Here is a 22335-nt window from a genome sequence, read left to right as displayed (position 1 = left end):
TGCCTTAATGTGATTGTAAAGCAGTTACTCAACGCAAACGTAAAGCCGTCCTTCTGAACACCTGCCGTGATAATGGGCCACATCAAGCGAGAAAGAGGGAGAGCCGGATGAATGGATAGAAGCAGAGCATTGGAGAGAGCGAGGATCCAGATCATAATCTCATCTGCATCCCAACAGTGTTGCATAATGCCTTAATCCAGTGCTGTCGATCAAAGTTGCTCAACTCCATCTTCCCTTTTGAATGACCACTGCCATTCACAACTGCCGTGTTCACAGTGGAATGTGACACACATTTACATTTACCATCAGATATCTGGCTGTTAAACTGTCCAAATAAAGCTGTTAGGGGGCGTTGGATCTTCAGCATCAGTAATCAGCATCCATGATGTCCATCCTCGGAGACGAAAGACTCCTGTAGAAACAGGACCGGTTTTCTTTTTCCATTTGTTTGTTTGCATTCAATGATCAAAATACACACATCATTTTCTCGTTCCATGCAAATCCACATTCTTGAACCATGTCGAAAGCCATGTGCTGACGTGTTTTAAAGGGTTGTATCGGTCCTGATTAATACCGTATATACACTAAAATGAAGCTTTCAGGTCGCGTTAAACTTGGGCCTTTCTTATTACGTCATCAGATATTTACGGATTGAAATCAAAATTCTGCATGTTGTCGTGTTCATATTTTATTTAGACAGAGTTCTTGTTGGTGACATCTAAAAATATATAAAATATAGGATTGGAAAAAATGTTCATACTCAAAGTAACGTTGGGGAAAAGTATTCAAAAATCAAAATTCCTTATATATAATATATATATATATATAATATATATAAGGAATCCCCAAAGGGAGGTCCATATCTATTTAAATATATATACAGAACATTTTCATGATGATTTGCACTGCATTGCCAAAAGTATGTGAACGCTTCAGCCACAAGAACATCTGTGAGGTCCGAAACTGACGTTGGACAATAATGCTCACAGTCGTTGCTCCAATACATCCGATAGGTGTTGGATGGGTTTGAGTTCAGGGTTCATACACACCAGACTGGGGAAAGCATTGAACTTCATGGAACTCTCTTGAAATTAAAACCAAACATTAGACATAAAGTTGGAAGCACTAATAGCTGAACTATTGCTGTATACTGCAGCATTACTATTGTTCTGAAATGGCACTTCTTTCAGGGCCAACAATGACAGCCCAAGTACATCCCTGAATACTAGAGTGAAGCGCGAGGCCCTGGGTGTCACACAGCACCCTTACCCCAGGCATTCTTTGCATACAGTTGCATCAACTTGCCACAACACAAGTCCCAAACAATCAAATATCACTACAAATCTGTGGAATGACGTCAAGATTACAGTCGTGCGTCACAGACAGCTCACATCCAGCTCGATTGATCCTGAGCGCATCTGTGAGGTAAGAAAGTACAAAAACCTGATGTTCTAAGGAAGAAGCACATCTGGAATTGCTGCCCGAGTTCCCATGATGTATTGATTCAGGCCAGCGGCTTCAGATGCAGACAGATTATTCTGCAGTTAATGGTTGTTTTAAGCCACAGATTAACAATGGATTACCATTCCTCCTGTGTCAGTGTACAGATGTGAACAGGGACTTACACTAATGCACACAGTGCGAGCCATCTGGGGGGCGTATAGCTGGAGATTTAAAGGCCGAGAGGAAGATGAGGAGGGGGATTGAAGACACCAGCTCAAGTAAGAAAAGTTGGGAACAAGGTGGATGGTTTACAATCACTCATCCAAAATGTGTGTCTGCATGTGTAGTGTGTCGCTGTCCAACCTTTAGTTCAGAGTATTCAACGCACACAGCGCTCTCCGATAACCCATCGTGACCCACATAGCTGTGGATGATCCTCGTGTGTCGCTGCTATTTTCAGACGGCGCTTTGCAGCTGTGACGGACTCCCAGGTGAGCAGGATGCTCTTATCCTCAGTGGGACTTCATCCATCTGTCCACATGAAAACAAAAATCCTCCTGACACTTCCGATAATGTATTCCTTTACTTTCATTTGTGAAAAACTCCTAGTTTAAACGTAAAATCTGTTTTTTTTGCAGCAGGTATAGTGAGTGAACAAGACAAAGGTGGTGAAAATTGATGACGTATACATATTGAATTTGTGTTTCAAATAAATGTACTTAATACTAAAGACCGGAAATGAGTACTCTCTAATCCAGTGTGCTGTCATCGGTCTGCTGCCTCCGAGCTCTCTACGGCTCTCACCTCGCGCCCCTCCCTCGTGCACACACACACACACACACACACACACACACACACACACACACACACACACACACACACACACACACACACACACACACACACACACACACACACACACACACACACACACACACACAGCATCCTCTCTGACTCTCTGCGATGCAACAGCCTCTTTCACAGTTAATCCAGACGGGTTGTGCCACTGTGCATTGCTGTGCTTTTGCAATCAACGGATGGCCGAGCACGTCACATTTTAAAGCAGTTTTGGACTCTTTGGACTTACAGTCAGTGGGAGCTTCATACATCAGAGCCTCTGGTTCAGAGGTGGGACTCGTGGAACCAACGATGAAGTCCCAACCAGGCATGGCGACCATGCTGCTGCCCATCGCTCTCTGCCTTAGTAAGGATGTTTCTTTCATCGTTGTGTCAGTGTGCTGTTATGTGCATTTATATCTTCTGGAAACATTTGTATGTTCTGAGTTTGCTCTTGGCTGTCCTATGTGGCACACAGTTTTTCTGGTGTAATATGTTTTTTTTGCACGTCCTGGAATTCAGGTTGAGACCTTTTACCCCCCTCCAAAATATTTACGTTGATTGAGAAAGGATATTCCATTAAAGTTGTTCTGAAACTGAGGAGAGGCAGGTTGTTAAATATGCACTTACCTTCATGAATTACACTCTCTCCTCATGTCCTAATTGTTTCCCGCTCTCAGCTCCCATTTGTGTGTGTTTCTGTGTGTGCGGTGTGTATCTCAGGCAAAACATCTTGTATTTAAGGAGCAAATTCTACTATCTGTTATTTTTGTAGGTTATTTTGTATACATTTTTCGAGAATTACTAAATATTTTGCAGTAAAATCATTAAAAAATAAACAAGGGATGAACAAGAAATTAACAATCATGATACAACACATATAAATATAAGCATGCAAATACAAGAGAACAGGAAAAAAGAGGGCAAAATCACTTAAGCTAAAGTGTATAGCTTATATTGTCGATAAAATAATCACCCACTGACCTATTAGGTCAAATATAGAGATAGGACATTTACAAATAATTACAGTAATGCTTTTTTTAAAGTAAGTATATGCTTTTAAGGATGAAATGGACTTTCAGGTAATTACTACTTGTGCTTGCAAAGGTTAATTTGCCTCTGGCCTTTTTTAAATAATGTGGCTAAAAGTAAGTGGACACTCCTGCACCCTGTAGGTCTGGGGCTGTTTTCTGCGTTTTGATGCACTGAAGTGCATGCAGTGCTCGCAGTTTACCAACGGCTGCTGACAACTACACAGATGTCTTCAAGGCCAACAACACAGCATCTGTGTTGGTTCTATTAAAAGGAAGATAGCGACAACTGAAACACACCTCCACAGCCTCATGCACTGATTGGGTTTATGTAAAACATGTCAAACTAGAACGGGCACTCGGTAGAGCGCATACCTTTCGCTCATTTTTTGTTGCATGCCAATTGGACAAAAAAATGTATCGGTAAAAAAAAAAAATTTTTTGACTTTTCCATGACCTTACCTTTGACCCGATTGATCAAAAATCTAAATCAATGGTCCGATAATAACCAATCATCCACACCAAATTCCATGATTCAGAAGATTTGACCTGTTTCATGATCTTTGACCTTGACCCGATCAATCCCAAAATCTAATCAACTGGTCTAATAATAAATCATCCCATACAATCACATGATTCGGTTCAATATTTTTTTTTTTTTTTTGAATAACAACACCACAACAAATAAATAAATAAATAAATAAATACACGGCGATCAAAACATTACCTTCCGGCATTTTCAATGCGAAGGTAATCAATGTCTAAATATTCCAGTCAAACCTTGATTCCTCTTTTAAGGAACATTTCAGTGATTCAACTAAAACCGGCCTCAGAGGGACATGTTACGTATGAGCTGAATTTGGCTTTGAGGTTGGATAATCCGTCCCGATAAATGGAATAGTCCATGCTATACACATATTTCTGTATTTGTTTGATCCATCTAAGCACCAGATGGACCGTGTCTCTATGAACACAATGGGCTTCACTCCACAAGATGAAATCCCCGACCCAAAGAATCTAGATTTGATTTGTCTCCCTCATCCCGAACTCATCCCGATACAAATATTATTACCTTCGCATTGAAAATGCCGGAAGGTTATGTTTTGATCGCCGTGTATTTATTTATTTATTTCGTTATTTATTTATTTGTATGTGTGTTATTCGCAAAACTCAAAAAGTATTGAACCGAATCGCATGAAATTTGGTGGGATGATTGTTTCTTATCCGGGGACCAGTTGATTAGATTTTGGGATCGATCGGGTCAAAGGTCAAAGGTCATGAACAGGTCTAAATCTTTCGCAGAACTCAAAAGTATTGAACCGAATCGCATGAAATTTGGTGGGATGATTGTTTATTATCCGGGGACCAGTTGATTAGATTTTGGGATCGATCGGGTCAAAGGTCAAAGGTCATGAACAGGTCAAAATCTTTCGCAGAACTCAAAAGTATTGAACCGAATCGCATGAAATTTGGTGGGATGATTGTTTATTATCCGGGGACCAGTTGATTAGATTTTGGGATCGATCGGGTCAAAGGTCAAGGTCAAAGGTCATGAACAGGTCAAAATGTTCTTGAATCGCATGAAATTTGGTGGGATGATTGGTTATTATCCGGGGACCATTTGATTAGATTTTGGGATCAATCGGGTCAAAGGTCAAGGTCATGGAAAGGTCAAACTCTTTTTTTACCATAGCACGATACATTTTTGTCCAATTGGCATGCAACTAATGCCAAAATGTTCATAATTCAATGCCCAATCTTGTGATATGCGAAGGTATGCGCTCTACCGAGTGCCCATTCTAGTTGATGAATGAATTTCTCTTGATGTTCCTCAAGTTTAAACTATGCTTTTCTCTTGTCTCTCCCGCTCCATTAGGCCTGGTCACTGTGTGTTTCGGAGCTGCGGTTCCCTACGCATGTGGTTTCATCTACAAGAGTTTTGCTCAGTGTTTACTGACACTTGGAGACAGTTTGGTGGATACACAAAAAGACCAGAGCACACAGGACATTGATTCAATCTGCAGGTGTGTGTCCGCCCGTCACTGTGGTAACCATCCAGTAAACACATTTTCTGTCTTAATACAAGACATTGTTAAAGTTATAATCCTTAAAGCTGATACAATGCCCACCATCGATGTTAGTGTCAGTCGATCCACCTCTTTGGTCACCAACTGTAGCATGGATAATTCATCTTACTCATTCTTAGTGATCCTCTTGGGCCCTTAGAGGTTGACATTTTAGGATTTTTGTGAAATGTCTCAACAACTATGGATTGCTAAACCCAATGAAAAGCTTTATTTTTTGTGCTAGCGAATATTAGCATGCTAAACTAAGATGGTGAACATGGTAAACATAATACTTGCTTAGCATATTCATTGAGGGCATTTCCACATGCTGATGTTGGCCTTGAGGTCAAAGCAACAAGTGCAGCCTCACACAGCTTCCATGGCTGTAAACTCCTGTTATATTCACAGCGGATGTCACATGCAGTGACGAACCCACAGAGAATTATCGCCTGATTGTGCAGCACGAAGAGTTATGCAGTCTTTAAACTCATTGTTTAGGGTTTATGTGCCTATCATGTTATAAATATTGTTTAGATTATGCCAAGAGGCCAAAGAGTCTCTGAGCATAATTTCTTTGTTAAAAATCATTACGCTCTTCTTCTGTTGGTTTTCTGACATCAGCATGTTTACTTCCCCTGAATGGAACTCGACTGTTGAAACATAGGCTACTAGCCATCATCATCACCAGTAACCACAGGTGTTGCCAAATAAACAAAGGCAAAAAAAGAAGGATTATAACTTTAAAAAATAATTTAACACCAGACCAGCAACATAAGGAGTTAAACCAGGGACTCATACTCTCATCCCTGTATTGGTGCATTCTACCTGTACATTTCTTCACTGATATCTCCTCATGCCTGGTTCATTGAAGGTCCTGGAATGCGTTCCATGTCTGTGCCAACTCCGCCCTGGCCGGGTGTCCTGGTGAAGCAGCCGCCGTCTGGGAGTCACTAAGACAAGAGTCCAGGAAGACGGAATTCTCCGGAAACCTCTATGACATGTGTGCCAGCCGCACCACCCTCCCAGCCAGCATTGTGCCTGCGGCCCAGAGCCCCCCCACCTCCGACCAGACCAACCAGGATAAACTGACAGGGCAAACGAATAAGCACAGCCCCACCGCCAGCACACTGCTGTTACCTGTATGCAGCACCTTACTCCTTCTGCTCAGGAGTTAATTAACCCAATGAGTCTTCCAGTCAGTCAGCCGGTCGTCAGCGTGCAGCTACACCATCCAAACACACACGGGTAAACACGCCTCGTGATTACAAATCAATCCTAAAATAAGGAGGCATTTAATAGTAATGTTGAAATGGTCACGTCTTGCTCTAAGAAGTTGACACAGAAGTTGCTTTCATTCTGACACATGTTCATGTTTAACTGTCTGTCTCACTTAAAATTTAGTGGATGATTGATGGTGATTCAATTTACTTTGACTATTGCTTGGTCACATTATGTAGGCTGGAGTGATGAACAGATAAAGTCCCTCCGACTTGGCGGAAAGAAAAATCTCGAAGTTAAAGTAGAAAGCTGTTTGTTTTCGTCCCTACTGCAGTACATCAGGAATACGGCCTGATATTTTAGGACAAAAGAGATTTCCGTGGGGGGCCAGGTGTTCAGAAGTGCTCGTGATCCAATCAGGTGGGATCCAGCGCAGAGTATTACTACAGGCTGCAAAACTGTTTTTGTGCAGTTTAATTCATCATCCTTTTTGACCAGTTTAATAGAGGAACATTATATTTTATGTGGGAGCGTGCTTCACAGTGTGTGCATGATGTTGCAAGATGTACTTTCATGTGACCCCTTTCAGTGTTTTTCCAGTCCTTCTTGAAGCAGTTATAGGATAATTAAAAGAATTCAAAAACTTTTTATAATGCATTAAAAAGAATCATTACAAATGGATTCATTAATTCAACTGCTGAATTGCTAGTTTTTAATATTGCTGATTTTTTATTATTAAGAAAGCTTAAAAATCCTATCTAAATAAATTTTAATATTTCCTCAGACCAAGTAAAAAAGTATATTTATTAAAACCAGCTAAAAAAAGAAATAGAACAGGGTCACATGTTTCGAGTTAATTGAATTACAATTCAAGTGATTTGTTTAATAATTTACTAGTATACTTTTTTATGATATTCTAAATATGAGATAGGATATTTAAGTTTTTATTTAAGCTTTTCGTAAGCCATAATATTAAAAGAATAAAAGGCTTAATAAAGGTCGATTATTTTGAATGAAGATCATGAAATGAGGAATTTTTTTTTTTTGCATTACAGATTAAAAAAAAAAACATCACAATATTCTAATTTTCTGAGACAGTCCTGTATGTTGCTCTTTCTATTCTGTTATGTAACATTAATCAAGAATTGTATGCATCCCACGTGGAGCAATTAAAAAGGATCGAGAGCACACACTCTAAAATAAAATAATAATCACTCATAATTAAATCAAAATATATGCTAAGTGGTAAAGTCAGGGGTGGAAGGGGGAGTGAGACGTTTCCCAAGTTTCATCCATAGAGCATTAACAGTTGCTCTAAAGTGATTTAATGTTGTATAACTTTTCTTTGTTACTGAGCTGTAATGCAAAATGCATTTTATTCACTGGTTTTCATAATAACAATGTATTTACTGCATTGTTTTCAGTTTTTTGGGTTATTTGTATTTTTTTTTCACAGCAGTATAGAGTGATACATGCTTCTTTGATGAACTCAGATTTTTATTTCGAAATAAATAACTTCAATTAACTGACAAACACAACTCCGAGTTATTTTCCTTATAATATCGCGACTATTACTTTATTTGAAGTCATGGGTTTTTGAGTCAGTTGTGTGTGTGTGTGTGTGTGTGTGTGGGGGGGGGGGGGTATATGTGTGTGTGTATGTGTCTTAATACTCTTAAGCTGTTCCATAACAGCCGTATCATAAGTAGATTAATCTGGTCTGTCTTTATTCGTCCAAAGTGGAGCAGGTTGCAACTCGAAACCCTTGAAGCAGTCTTAGTGCCTTCGGAGCATAAACACTGTAAGTGGTAAATAATGATGATTGGTTGGGTGGCGTGTTGCTGTGTCAACATGAAGTGAGCCGCTATGACATCTAAAGGTCGGAGGTGACAACTTAATTATTGCAGCATGATGAATTTATTAAGTAATTGCAGCGGTCACTGAAACCTCAGGTGGACGACCCGCTTTATATTCTGCTTAAAGTGTGTCACAGTGATGAAATGCCACATTGCAGCCTCTGTTACCCAAAGTTCACAGGTGTAATGACTCATTTACATTGTGCTGTTAATAGACTTCACAGTTGATTCCAGATGCAGTGTGCTGACAATTTGCACGACGTATCTGATTACATTTTCAATCTGTGTCTAAAAGTCTATTTTTTACCGACTGCCTATGTGTTTAAAAGCCAGATTATAACCCTGATTTGGTCATAACGACAAAACGTGGCAGGTCACAATGGGCAGAGAGGGGATTTCAAATCTGTTGCTGTCTGACTTAGTAAGAGCTTCTATGAATTTATTGACCAGGCTTGATTTTTACACATGAAATAGGAACAAATATGAAGGCATGACAGTAGTTTGATTAGGAATCTAAAGGCAGTGTACCTGTAGAGCTGAACACACCTGCAAACATATGTTAAGATAAAGATAAAGATGAGTTAAGGGTTGCAGTTCAGTCTACCAGACTAACTTGTTGTTTCTATACATATTCGATTTATGTGTCCAAAAAAAGCTAATTGTAGATGTTGCTCTGGATTCACTTTTGGTCCAGTCCAATGCGTTCTTAATCCGACTCAGACCTTTTGTACTTGCCTGGGTTCAGGCAACAAAACCACTCAGTTAGGTTGAGTAAAAACACCATGGTTGGGTCCAGGAGCACAAGTAAAAAGTAAACAACTTGTAAGGAAAGCCTGACACAAACATAACTTCAAAATAACTCACTGGTCTCAAACACCAGCGTCCTGCGTTTGTTGGATCCATCTACCTCCATCGCCACCCTTTGTGTTTAAAAAAAAGAGATTATCACACTCCCAGGGCATTTTCTCTGTGGGTCTAATAATGACATGCCTGGGGTTTATATTGTAGTTACTTAAAAGCTAATAACATCTTAGACAGACGCTATAGTGGTGTGATAAATCGTTGGTATTTCAGAACGTGCTGTCGAAAATGTGAATCTTCTTTTTGATGTATATTTACATCCTTTGATAATATAGTATAATGACTGTCAACATTTTGGGTAACTTCATTAAAAATGTATAAGGCTTTTGAAAAGTGGAATCCTGAAAACAGCCCGGAGGAAAACTAACTCGCTCTTTGAATTCAGAACACCGAGGTGCGCCTGCTCACTCTAATCTCTCGTCATCCTGCATTTCACTGGAGAACATCTACAACATCCTCATGACATCTTTTCTGGGTGCCTCACTTTCTTTCCCCAGCTGTTGAAATGCTCAAGATACAAGCAAAAGTTTTTCTTCAGAAAGATTTCCCCTCTCGGCTGAACGTCACAACAATTTTAGAACAATGTTTACGAATGTTGACCAATGCTCGCTAACAGATGGTGTGTAGCATGAAACATGAGATTATGAATTTCATGTGGAGCAGATTGTCTGTCCAGGACCTCATTTTACAAGCATAATAACTAATGCTATCGCAGTGTACGCTGCACTGCTCACCAACTCTACAAATATGATTCAGTAAATACATTTAATAAATATGAAATAAACAAGAAATAAATTTATTTCCCATTAAAAGAGTTTTTCCACACTCTGAATCAAAGACAGAGGCTGTCTTGTGTGCCTTTATGATGTATGTATGTGATTACAGGCTATTTTAAATAACTCTTATGTAACTAACTTTATTTCTGATTCGAAGGCAAGGCTAGTTAGCATTTTAAATGTTGAAATGCTTCTATAAAGACGTGTCATCTTTAACATTGCAGGTAAACAAATACTGGTGAGTTCAAACCTTTTACAGCACATCTACGCTCACATTGTCTCTTTTATTGGATTTCTGAAGTATAGTCAGGAAACATGGGGAGAGCAACAGTCAGCATAAACCTGAGGAACCTAATGACATTTGTGTTATTACCTTAAAACATAATTTTGAAACTTTGTATTATTTTAGTTTGGGGTTCACTTAATAATATGAACACTAAGTCTGAATAAGAGTTTGGATGACTTTGGATTTACTCCAGCTTGTAAATATTGTTAACTTGTTCCTCTTCAAAAAGTAATTTACAAAGAAACCACAAAGAGACATGTGAGTACCAGGGGGCCAGTACTTCTGACCTGGAGCCAGTTATTCTGACCTGGAGCCAGTTATTCTGACCTGGAGCCAGTTCTTCTGCCACTGGAGGCCCTTCAAAGGTTAATCCAGTCATGCTGACATGCTTGAACTATTACTTACCTGATGTTTTTATAACGTTCTGATCAGCACCGTCTTAATATATTATCTTAAACAATGACCTACTTCTTCACAGACAGACCTAAAGAGAGAGAGAGAGAGAGAGAGAGAGAGAGAGAGAGAGAGAGAACACATGCAAACATACACACTTAAGTGACAAATGTGTCGCCTCAGAGTGAAATGTTTAATAGTCAAAATGTCCAATTAGACCATGTGAGTTGTCTGAGCGCCTGGGTGGAGGCTATATATTTGCTCGGTCCCCCAGTCACCAGCTTTACTGGAGGAGACTCAGGAGGACGACCCAAGCACCTGGACTACTTTGAAAGAGTTGCTGCAAGTGTTTTCGAAAGGATCTTCAGTTAAAGCTTTTTCTCCAGTTGCAGCGAGTTTCGGAGCTTAGTCCGGGACCATGGAGGAACTGGCCCGGGAGAGCATCAGCCTGATGGCCCGGTCTGCGTCCCACGCGGACCCGCCGCGGCTCGGCTCGTTCGGGGCGGTGTTCATCATGCTGAAGTCTGCGCTCGGGGCTGGACTGCTCAACTTCCCCTGGGCTTTCCAGAAGGCGGGGGGAGTGACTAGTGCCATCAGTGTGGAGCTGGTGAGGCCCGCACAGCAAACACCTCGTTAGTGCACTGTTAATACAGGCGCATTAAAGGCCCTGCAGGCCGACATACATTCATGGGATTATTAGGGGGAAAAAGCTTTTGGGGGATTAGTTTGGTTGTTAGCCTGCAGACTGTGTGTGTAGAGAGTCACCACCCCTCAGTCTCTCTCCCTGGTGTGAAAGAGGCACATCTTTTCACAGGTGAGCTCTAATGAAGCCTCCTTTAAAGTGAGGACCTGACCTTTCATTGCAATGCAGAAAAAAATGTGTGTGTGTGTAATGGATGCATTTGCATTCTGATTTTCCAAGAACAGGCCCAGGGTCTCAAGAGGTCCGGGGGGCTCCTAGAATGAGCCTCTGATGGCTCTTGATTTCAATTTGAGTCCTTTTCCTGTTTATGTTCCTGTAATACATCTACAAACAGTCAGTCTACATTTAAAGTAAAACAAGTAAGGGAACCTAAAGAATAGGCAGAACAATCTTTATGGGGCCCGCTGTCTAATGGTGCGTTCATGGTGTGTGTCATGCAGGTTTCGCTGGTCTTCCTCATTAGTGGTTTGGTCATCCTGGCCTACTCTTCATCAGTCAGCAGACAGAAGACGTATCAGGACGTGGTGAAAGAGGTGTGTGGAGGAGCTGTGGGTCAACTCTGTGAAGTCTGTTTCTGCTTCAACCTCTTCATGATCTGTGTCGCCTTCCTGGTGGTGGTTCAGGACCAGCTGGAGAAATGTAAGGCCTGAATGTTTGTAACATTTAATTGGTGAAATTATCCATCCATGTTATGCAGCTTATCTGTGTCCTTTTGCATTAAAGTGATTCATAATATCTTTTAGATTTATTGTATTGGATGCTTATGATAATGAATAATTCTGGGCCATATTGTTCTGACTGGTTTTCTATAATTTCAGGTATAACTGTTAAACAGGTATTAGAAAGTTCTAATTGCTCGCAATGAAGGAGTCACAAGTCGATTGGTAGATGCCAAGCGGAGTAAACGCACTGGGGTCTAAGGTTAGACCATGTCCTGGATGTCGACTAGACCCGGTCGGTTCGCAGCATGGAACAGAAGTACCAATGTTTTGAAACGGATGCAGGCAGCTGGTAACAAGTGAAGCGAGCGGAGGACTGGAGTAGTGTGGGTAAATTTAGGTTGAAGACCAGTCCAGCTGCTGCATTCTGGATGAGCTGCAGAGGTCAGATGGCCTTAGCAGATACACCTGCCAGGAGGGAGTTACAGTAGTCTAGGTGTGAAATGACCAGAACCTGGACCAGAACCTGAACCTGTGCCGCCTTCTGAGTAAGACGAGGATGTTTTCTCCTGATGTTGTGCAGCATGTTCCTCCAGGAGCGTGTTGTCGCAGTAATGTCGGCAGTCAGAGAGAGTTGCCTGAGTGTCACCGAGGTTGGAAGTCGGGGCTAACACGGGGTTCTTGAAGGTGGTCGTCAGGTCGTGGGTGGTCAGGTCGTAAATTATATACATGTTGCTCCAATGTAAAACATAGAATACTCGTACATAACACAATCAAGGGAAAATAAATACAATACATATTTGCAAATGTGTGCGTCAAACACTGTAAATAAGGGATTAAAGTATAAGACAGTTGTGCCTGAATTGTAGCACAATGTGTTCATGTTATTATGAGTTTGTGATCAATTTAACAGCCATTTCCATATCAAAACATTAATCTCTCAGAACACAAATCATCCGCACTTTAATTTTCATTCTAGCTAGTATGAGGGTGAAAACATGTGACTGGGAGCAGTAATGCTACCCTTTTTCATTTTTACCTCTGTTGTTTTGTCCATCTCAAATGCTTAAAATCCCTTTAATGTTTTTGCTCTGTTCCAGAGCACTTGGTTGGATTTACAAACACGCTCACTCAAAAAAAAATCCATCAATGATCAGAGATTCTGCACCGAGCTCAGTCCAGACGGAGAATTTAACTCTCGTGGGATTTAAGCATATTGTTTTCATTATTCTTTATGTTCATCCCCAACGTTATTGCATTCATGTTGCAGCCATTTCAACAACATAAACCAGACTTTTAAGCAGGAAACAAAAATCTGTAAAGAATCTGTAAATTATTCTGTGAGCATGCAGATATTTACTGTAGTTATTGCTGCTATTGTTATGTCTACAAGTTTCAGCAGATAAATAGACTCTGACTTTGACTCTGACTTGTTTTTCTTCCAGTGAGTATTTCTTTATATGAGACAGTCACTTCCAGTGAGGGAGAGATGCCTTATCACTGGTACTCCGACCAACGGTTTGCCCTCTTCATCATGTGCCTCTTCATCATCTTACCCTGTCCATCCCAAAAGAAATCGGCATCCAGAAATACACAAGGTATCTGTGGTCACAATGACATCCAGTCAAGTGTTTATCTTTATGTTGTTAACATTTATTATTTAGTTTATTGCCAAGTACAACACAGTGCAATAGATCAAGACATAATTTAAACATAAAAATAGGAAAATAAACAAAAGAATATGATAAAGAGTTTGTTAAAATAAGTAGTTTATTAAAGTGTATATTTAAATGGTTTTCTAACAGTTTTCTCCCTATGTCAGTGTGTTGGGAACGCTGGCTGCTACGTATCTGTGTGTGGCAGTGATTGTAAAGTATTACATGATGGAGAGCCACACTGTTATAATTACTCCGGAGCACAGCCAAGGGTCAGTAACACTGTTTTTAATGGATGCATTTCTGGTTGTGTGTTTATCACTGGCTTCTCATTGTATACAGCGGTTGAATTGTGTGCATCAATCAATGTGTGTGTTTGTTTCTTCAGTGTGAGTTCATGGGCTTCGATGTTCAGTGTCGTGCCGACCATCTGCTTTGGCTTCCAGGTACGATCAACTTCAGGCTTTGAACTCTGAAAGTAATCAGTTTGACGTTTGGTCTTCAAATGTTTAACATGAATTTGAAGTTGGCCAGGAGCACAAACCAACCAATAATAACAGACAAGCATGTGAAGCTTAAGGACATTATTTTAATTTCATGTTGTGCTTTTGTACGAATGCCCGTATCATCAGGTCTTTTTACACTTGCACACCTTTCAAAATGTGCTCATTAGCTTTTTTTTTTTTTTGCTTTTCATTTTCATGCTATATAACTGTAAAATGATTAACGATGATTAACAATGAACTAAGTATGACCAAAATAAACATTTGCCCAACTCCTGTTTACATACACAAACACTGACTGGACCATGTTCAGCCATAACAATACAACTATTCATATTTATGGAACCGCAGTAGCGGATGTCAATACATGTATCCCATATAATGGTTATTATATACAGGACTGTCTCAGAAAATTAGAATATTGTGATGGAGTTCTTTATTTTCTGTAATGCAATTAAAAAAACAAAAATGTCATGCATTCTGGATTCATTACAAATCAAATGAAATATTGCAAGCCTTTTATTCTGATTTATTGCTGATTATGGTTTACAGCTTAAGAAAACTCAAATATCCTATCTCTAAATATTAGAATATCATGAAAAAGTATACTAGTAGGGTATTAAACAAATCACTTGAATTGTCTAATTAACTCGAAACACCTGCAAGGGTTTCCTGAGCCTTGACAAACACTCAGCTGTTATAAATCTTTTTTTTACTTGGTCTGAGGAAATATTAAAATTTTATGAGATAGGATTTTAGAGTTTTCTTAAGCTGTAAGCCATGATCAGCAATATTAAAAGAATAAAAGGCTTGCAATATTTCAGTTGATTTGTAATGAATCCAGAATGCATGACATTTTTGTTTCTTTAGACCCGGTCGGTTCGCAGCATGGAACAGAAGTACCAATGTTTTGAAACGGATGCAGGCAGCTGGTAACAAGTGAAGCGAGCGGAGGACTGGAGTAGTGTGGGTAAATTTAGGTTGAAGACCAGTCCAGCTGCTGCATTCTGGATGAGCTGCAGAGGTCAGATGGCCTTAGCAGATACACCTGCCAGGAGGGAGTTACAGTAGTCTAGGTGTGAAATGACCAGAACCTGGACCAGAACCTGAACCTGTGCCGCCTTCTGAGTAAGACGAGGATGTTTTCTCCTGATGTTGTGCAGCATGTTCCTCCAGGAGCGTGTTGTCGCAGTAATGTCGGCAGTCAGAGAGAGTTGCCTGAGTGTCACCGAGGTTGGAAGTCGGGGCTAACACGGGGTTCTTGAAGGTGGTCGTCAGGTCGTGGGTGGTCAGGTCGTAAATTATATACATGTTGCTCCAATGTAAAACATAGAATACTCGTACATAAAACAATCAAGGGAAAATAAATACAATACATATTTGCAAATGTGTGCGTCAAACACTGTAAATAAGGGATTAAAGTATAAGACAGTTGTGCCTGAATTGTAGCACAATGTGTTCATGTTATTATGAGTTTGTGATCAATTTAACAGCCATTTCCATATCAAAACATTAATCTCTCAGACCACAAATCATCCGCACTTTAATTTTCATTCTAGCTAGTATGAGGGTGAAAACATGTGACTGGGAGCAGTAATGCTACCCTTTTTCATTTTTACCTCTGTTGTTTTGTCCATCTCAAATGCTTAAAATCCCTTTAATGTTTTTGCTCTGTTCCAGAGCACTTGGTTGGATTTACAAACACGCTCACTCAAAAAAAAATCCATCAATGATCAGAGATTCTGCACCGAGCTCAGTCCAGACGGAGAATTTAACTCTCGTGGGATTTAAACGCATATTGTTTTCATTATTCTTTATGTTCATCCCCCAACGTTATTGCATTCATGTTGCAGCCATTTCAACAACATAAACCAGACTTTTAAGCAGGAAACAAAAATCTGTAAAGAATCTGTAAATTATTCTGTGAGCATGCAGATATTTACTGTAGTTATTGCTGCTATTGTTATGTCTACAAGTTTCAGCAGATAAATAGACTCTGACTTTGACTCTGACTTGTTTTTCTTCCAGTGAGTATTTCTTTATATGAGACAGTCACTTCCAGTGAGGGAGAGATGCCTTATCACTGGTACTCCGACCAACGGTTTGCCCTCTTCATCATGTGCCTCTTCATCATTTTACCCCTGTCCATCCCAAAAGAAATCGGCATCCAGAAATACACAAGGTATCTGTGGTCACAATGACATCCAGTCAAGTGTTTATCTTTATGTTGTTAACATGTATTATTTAGTTTATTGCCAAGTACAACACAGTGCAATAGATCAAGACATAATTTAAACATAAAAATAGGAAAATAAACAAAAGAATATGATAAAGAGTTTGTTAAAATAAGTAGTTTATTAAAGTGTATATTTAAATGGTTTTCTAACAGTTTTCTCCCTATGTCAGTGTGTTGGGAACGCTGGCTGCTACGTATCTGTGTGTGGCAGTGATTGTAAAGTATTACATGATGGAGAGCCACACTGTTATAATTACTCCGGAGCACAGCCAAGGGTCAGTAACACTGTTTTAATGGATGCATTTCTGGTTGTGTGTTTATCACTGGCTTCTCATTGTATACAGCGGTTGAATTGTGTGCATCAATCAATGTGTGTGTTTGTTTCTTCAGTGTGAGTTCATGGGCTTCGATGTTCAGTGTCGTGCCGACCATCTGCTTTGGCTTCCAGGTACGATCAACTTCAGGCTTTGAACTCTGAAAGTAATCAGTTTGACGTTTGGTCTTCAAATGTTTAACATGAATTTGAAGTTGGCCAGGAGCACAAACCAACCAATAATAACAGACAAGCATGTGAAGCTTAAGGACATTATTTTAATTTCATGTTGTGCTTTTGTACGAATGCCCGTATCATCAGGTCTTTTTACACTTGCACACCTTTCAAAATGTGCTCATTAGCTTTTTTTTTTTTTTGCTTTTCATTTTCATGCTATATAACTGTAAAATGATTAACGATGATTAACAATGAACTAAGTATGACCAAAATAAACATTTGCCCAACTCCTGTTTACATACACAAACACTGACTGGACCATGTTCAGCCATAACAATACAACTATTCATATTTATGGAACCGCAGTAGCGGATGTCAATACATGTATCCCATATAATGGTTATTATATACAGGACTGTCTCAGAAAATTAGAATATTGTGATGGAGTTCTTTATTTTCTGTAATGCAATTAAAAACAAAATGTCATGCATTCTGGATTCATTACAAATCAACTGAAATATTGCAAGCCTTTTATTCTGATTTATTGCTGATTATGGTTTACAGCTTAAGAAAACTCAAATATCCTATCTCTAAATATTAGAATATCATGAAGTATACTAGTAGGGTATTAAACAAATCACTTGAATTGTCTAATTAACTCGAAACACCTGCAAGGGTTTCCTGAGCCTTGACAAACACTCAGCTGTTATAAATCTTTTTTTTTACTTGGTCTGAGGAAATATTAAAATTTTATGAGATAGGATTTTAGAGTTTTCTTAAGCTGTAAGCCATGATCAGCAATATTAAAAGAATAAAAGGCTTGCAATATTTCAGTTGATTTGTAATGAATCCAGAATGCATGACATTTTTGTTTTTTTAATTGCATTACAGAAAATAAAGAACTTTATCACAATATTCTAATTTTCTGAGACAGTCCTGTATATATATACATATGTTAAATAAGTTACTTAATGCTCAAGATACTCTGAAAAAAAACATTGCAAAGCAGCTGTGACTCTGGAAAACAAACATAAAAATCCCCCAAACTGACCTTTGTAATCAGAGTATGTGTGTGTGTGTGTGTGTGTGTGTGTGTGTGTGTGTGTGTGTGTGTGTGTGTGTGTGTGTGTGTGTGTGTGCGTGCAGTGCCATGAAGCCTGTATTGCGATCTACAGCAGCATGGAGAACCAGAACCTCTTCCACTGGGTGATCATCTCTGTGGTCTCCATGATTTTCTGTTTGCTCATCTACACTCTAACCGGTGAGTTCAACTCTCACCTGTCGACCTGCGTGCTCACCTAAAAGCTGTGAATCACATTCGCTCTCTCTGATCTCCAGGTGTGTACGGCTTCATGTCGTTTGGACGAGCGGTCGCCTCTGATATTTTGATGTCATATCCAGGAAATGATGTGGTCATGATTATCTCCAGACTACTTTTTGGAATATCAATCATCACCATTTATCCTATTATTCTCCTTCTGGGGAGGTGAGCGACACCGGAGTTGGTTTGTTTTCTATCGTGTGAGTTTGTGTGTGTGTTTTAACGCTTAACTTGTTGTTTATCGCTGTGTCTGTGTGTGTGACACAGGTCTGTCATCCTGAACCTGATGCTGCGTATTCAAAGACATCATCGGGGAATCGTCACTCAATTGTTTGAGAGTCGTTGCAGAGTAGTTCTCACCGTGATCTGGATCACCATCACTCTTCTCATCGCCATGTTCGTCCCCGACATGGGGGAGGTCATCAGTGTTATCGGAGGCATCAGCGCCTTCTTCATCTTTATTTTTCCTGGTTTGTAAACAACCTTAAAATATGCATCGTGTGTATTTATCTCTGTTTGTAATGACATGATTTGTAAATCCATGGCTTTATATTCAGATACAGTTTATATTTGATATATTTCTGTGTAAATCACTTCGAGGTGGACTCACCTGTATGGAAGGTGCTATGTCAAGTTTGGTTTGTGTGTTACAGGTCTTTGCTTAGTGTTCACTATGCAAAATGAATCCATCACTCCAAGAGTCAGGTGAGTGAGGAGCTACAGACTCATATGTAAATGAGATTATCAAGATAATCATTTTATTTCAAGGGCCATAATTTACGGAATTATTTCCTAGTAATTTTCAAGTAAATTCCTAGAAAGATTAATGTAATTGGTGCTAATTACAGGGAAAATAAATCATGTTTAACTGATACACTTCAAATTAATGAATTAATTCCAACCTTTTGTGACCTGGACAGTCTTTAAGCCTCTTCACAGCCGACTCGATTGAAAATGCAAGAATGCATATTAGTTTACAGGCAAACACACAACTCAAAATCTATGCAAAATTCATTTTCAGATAATTAATTAATCATTAGAAGAGATTTCCTTATAATTCTCTATAATGTGTCTCAAATGACATGTTCTCCCTCTTAAATTCCAAGGATTTAAAAAAATAAAGTACACATTTTAATTTTAGCAAATTAAACCAAAAACAAGTTAACAGAGAGGAGTATCATAAAAACATGTGAGGTCACATGCTGCAGAGTAACACTTACAAACCTGATGCAAATGATCAGTCGGCAACAATCTGCTACAATCAGTCATCACCATTCGAGTTCACAAAGTCCTTCTTTTAGTGTTCTTACTGACTGTGTTATCCCAGGAAAGAAAGACAATGAATAAGAAAGTGTCTTTTATTTTATACAAATTAATTGCTGCAAGGTCGGTAAGGCCTCTATGGATATTGATATCCATTTGATCCTTTTTAAAAGGAAGATGTTCGAAAAAAATAAGTTTATTAATGAATTTTAATCCCTGTAAGGAAGAAGATTCATATTGTAGCCAAACAACTTTGTGTTGAAATATGTCTTTCTCCTAATGTTTCCTGTTCTGCTTTGCAGGGTGGTTTTATCCATTTGGGGAGTCATAACCATTGTAGTTGGAGCCTTCATATTCGGACAGACCACCACCATCGCTATCATGGAGCTTTGCAACAAATTCTGATTTCCCCACGTTTTCACCACCATCTGCAGCAGCTGCTTCATTGTGACTTCACATTATGAAAGTTGCATTTGTAAATGTGGTTTTCAGTTGTATATATGATCCTTATCAAGGTTCTCCATGACCTGGACATACAATATATATCTACTCTGTAAGAATATTTTTCTGTGTGTGATGCATAAATATCGGATTTAAATGGACCATAGTATAATGTCAAAGAGAAGAATACAATGTTAAGTATTCCATTTTTAGGTAAGTGGAGAATAATAAAGTTTGAATATGTGTTTTATTATTTGATTTGCTATACCAATAATATAGTTTTAGTATATAGATAAGCATTCACAAAGGGTTTGCCTCTGACCTTTTATTGTGCTTGCAAAATCCTGCCAGGGGGCAGTATTGTACTACAGAAGATCTTTTTATTTATCTGCATAGTCATTAATTCATATATGTGTGCAATTTTCTATTGGAGACACAGATAAGAGACAAAAATAGATCTTATTATTGTTATCTTGGTGATGGGGATCGTTTTGACAATAGCGTGCCACGGTTTTATCCAGCAAGACGTTGTTCCTTTTTAATATATAGGTATGGATTGGGTGCCCTTGAAATGCTTGTTTACATGTACCAGATTATAACATGCATCAATAGCATAAAGATTGTTTTTCTTTCCATAACATGTCTGTTATCCTTCCTCTGCATTTCTCTTGTCCATCTCTCCACTGACCTCCACATGGCCTGAATCATACAAGTGATTTACATCTGGAGCTTTCGTTGAGCACAGATTGGCTCGCACTCTGAGAGTGCACATGCTCACACATGCGTGTTAGTGTATGAGTGAGTAACGATTTACAGTCAATCTAGAAAATGGGTGCTGTCTCTGTTCCTGGAGGGCTGTGGTGAAAGCAACATCAGCCATACTAACTTCACATAGCATAGCGTATCTATCAGAACACATACACAAAATAAGAACTGTAATTGTTGGTTGTTTCCAGACTTTCTAGAAACACACATACTAATAACTGCTTCAGCTTGCTCAATACAGTATATCCGTCATCCCGTGCAGCATTAATGTCCTTTGGGGAAAGACCTCAAACTGTGATACTATACTCGTGTTTAGCTCATGGGATTATATTTCAACCTGCTGGCCAAATGACTAAATCCACTAAATGCAGGAAAAAGAAAATCCTTGAAAATCACACAAACTCCTTCTTACTCATCCTACAGCTGCTCTCTCTGTCCAAAGCAACTCAGCAGTCATGGGAAATACAACTATCATACATATCATATATGATAGTTGTACAGGAGTTTAGCATTTCAGTTCTCTGTTTGTTTTACTTGTTTCAGACATTTGTGCTTCCAAAAATGAAAGAATGGCCAACCTAGCTATGGTAGGACTTCAAAACAGTTATTGCTTCTTGTCACACCAGAAAATAATTTTACAAAAAAATCTAAAATAGTTCTCTCCAGCCATGCAAGTAAGGCTGAACTAACAGTGGTGACTAGAACTAGCATTAGTATGCTAACACAAGCACCATGACAATGCTAACATAGGCTACTGATGTTGAGTAGGTATAATGTTTACTAAGCAAAATGTAGCGTGTTAGTATGTGAACTTTAGCTAGTTATTCTAAATGTGTTGTATCTACATGGTTGAATGCACTTGTTGTAAGTTTCTGTGGATAAAAGCGTCAGCGACTACAATCGTAGCCTAATGTTGTTTGCTACCTCACTAGGCTACAGTTGACGGTGACGAGAATACAGGTTGAAGAACATAAGAAAACAAATTGGATCATTGAACTGATGGTCACTCTGAAGCGAAGGTCAGTAAGTTATTACATTTCCGCCTCAAGGGAACATGAATGTCAGTCTGAACAAAACTGCCATCTTCTATCTAATAATTGTGGAGATATTTCAGTCTGGACCAAAGAGGACCAACCGACCAGCCAACACTGCTATCCCTAAAGCCGCATCCACCCGCATGGCTGAAAGTCATCCATTATTCTCTGTATTACATTATCTTTTCATTTTCCTCTGTCTGTGAAAAATAATTGCCAGGCCTCATTATTATGTTGTCCCCTTTAGCGACTTTGTTTTTGAAAGATTACTTGTAATGCAAGGCCTATAGGCTTCTCAAAGTCATAATTAATGAATTGCCAATTTGTAGGAACGTTCCTTTTAAATGTTAATTGTTTCTGATAAGAGCGTCAGCAAGAGTCCTGAATGATTCTGTTCCTGTGTGTGTGTAGGTGAGTGTGTGTGTGTGTGTCTCGCAGTCACTGTCATACCGATTGTAATCTGAATGCCTTTTGTTTTCAAAATGGAAAAAAAACCTA

The 22335-nt window shown here is 39.2% G+C and overlaps 2 protein-coding genes across 2 annotated transcripts; both read left to right on the top strand.

Moving 5' to 3' along the window:
- Positions 1-2504: 2504 nt before the first annotated feature.
- On the top strand, positions 2505-7206 carry nrn1lb (neuritin 1-like b). Its single transcript, XM_056413422.1, has 3 exons — positions 2505-2647; positions 5188-5335; positions 6249-7206. Exons 1-3 carry the CDS (start codon positions 2593-2595, stop codon positions 6550-6552), a joined length of 507 nt encoding a protein of 168 aa, XP_056269397.1. The 5' UTR covers positions 2505-2592; the 3' UTR covers positions 6553-7206.
- Positions 7207-11185: 3979 nt separating this feature from the next.
- slc38a8b (solute carrier family 38 member 8b) lies at positions 11186-20610 on the top strand. The gene is made up of 10 exons (XM_056413062.1): positions 11186-11374; positions 11911-12109; positions 16316-16469; positions 16694-16798; positions 16914-16971; positions 18160-18274; positions 18352-18499; positions 18602-18804; positions 18988-19039; positions 19900-20610. Exons 1-10 carry the CDS (start codon positions 11186-11188, stop codon positions 20000-20002), a joined length of 1326 nt encoding a protein of 441 aa, XP_056269037.1. The 3' UTR covers positions 20003-20610.
- Positions 20611-22335: the final 1725 nt, after the last annotated feature.

Source organism: Pseudoliparis swirei, chromosome 4 (genome assembly GCF_029220125.1).
Source record: "Pseudoliparis swirei isolate HS2019 ecotype Mariana Trench chromosome 4, NWPU_hadal_v1, whole genome shotgun sequence".
Taxonomy (NCBI): Eukaryota; Metazoa; Chordata; class Actinopteri; order Perciformes; family Liparidae; genus Pseudoliparis; species Pseudoliparis swirei.
This window is presented reverse-complemented; position numbering and strand designations above follow the sequence as displayed.

What these genes read in the sequence shown, in the direction of transcription:
- slc38a8b (XM_056413062.1), top strand. Translation starts at nt 11,186, where the DNA reads ATGGAGGAACTGGCCCGGGAGAGCATCAGCCTGATGGCCCGGTCTGCG. An exon ending in CCATCTGCTTTGGCTTCCAG is followed by an intron (nt 16,972 to 18,159) that starts GTACGATCAACT and finishes GTGTGCGTGCAG; the next exon opens with TGCCATGAAGCCTGTATTGC. An exon ending in TCCATCACTCCAAGAGTCAG is followed by an intron (nt 19,040 to 19,899) that starts GTGAGTGAGGAG and finishes TCTGCTTTGCAG; the next exon opens with GGTGGTTTTATCCATTTGGG.
- nrn1lb (XM_056413422.1), top strand. Translation starts at nt 2,593, where the DNA reads ATGAAGTCCCAACCAGGCATGGCGACCATGCTGCTGCCCATCGCTCTC. An exon ending in GCCCATCGCTCTCTGCCTTA is followed by an intron (nt 2,648 to 5,187) that starts GTAAGGATGTTT and finishes CCGCTCCATTAG; the next exon opens with GCCTGGTCACTGTGTGTTTC. An exon ending in GACATTGATTCAATCTGCAG is followed by an intron (nt 5,336 to 6,248) that starts GTGTGTGTCCGC and finishes GGTTCATTGAAG; the next exon opens with GTCCTGGAATGCGTTCCATG.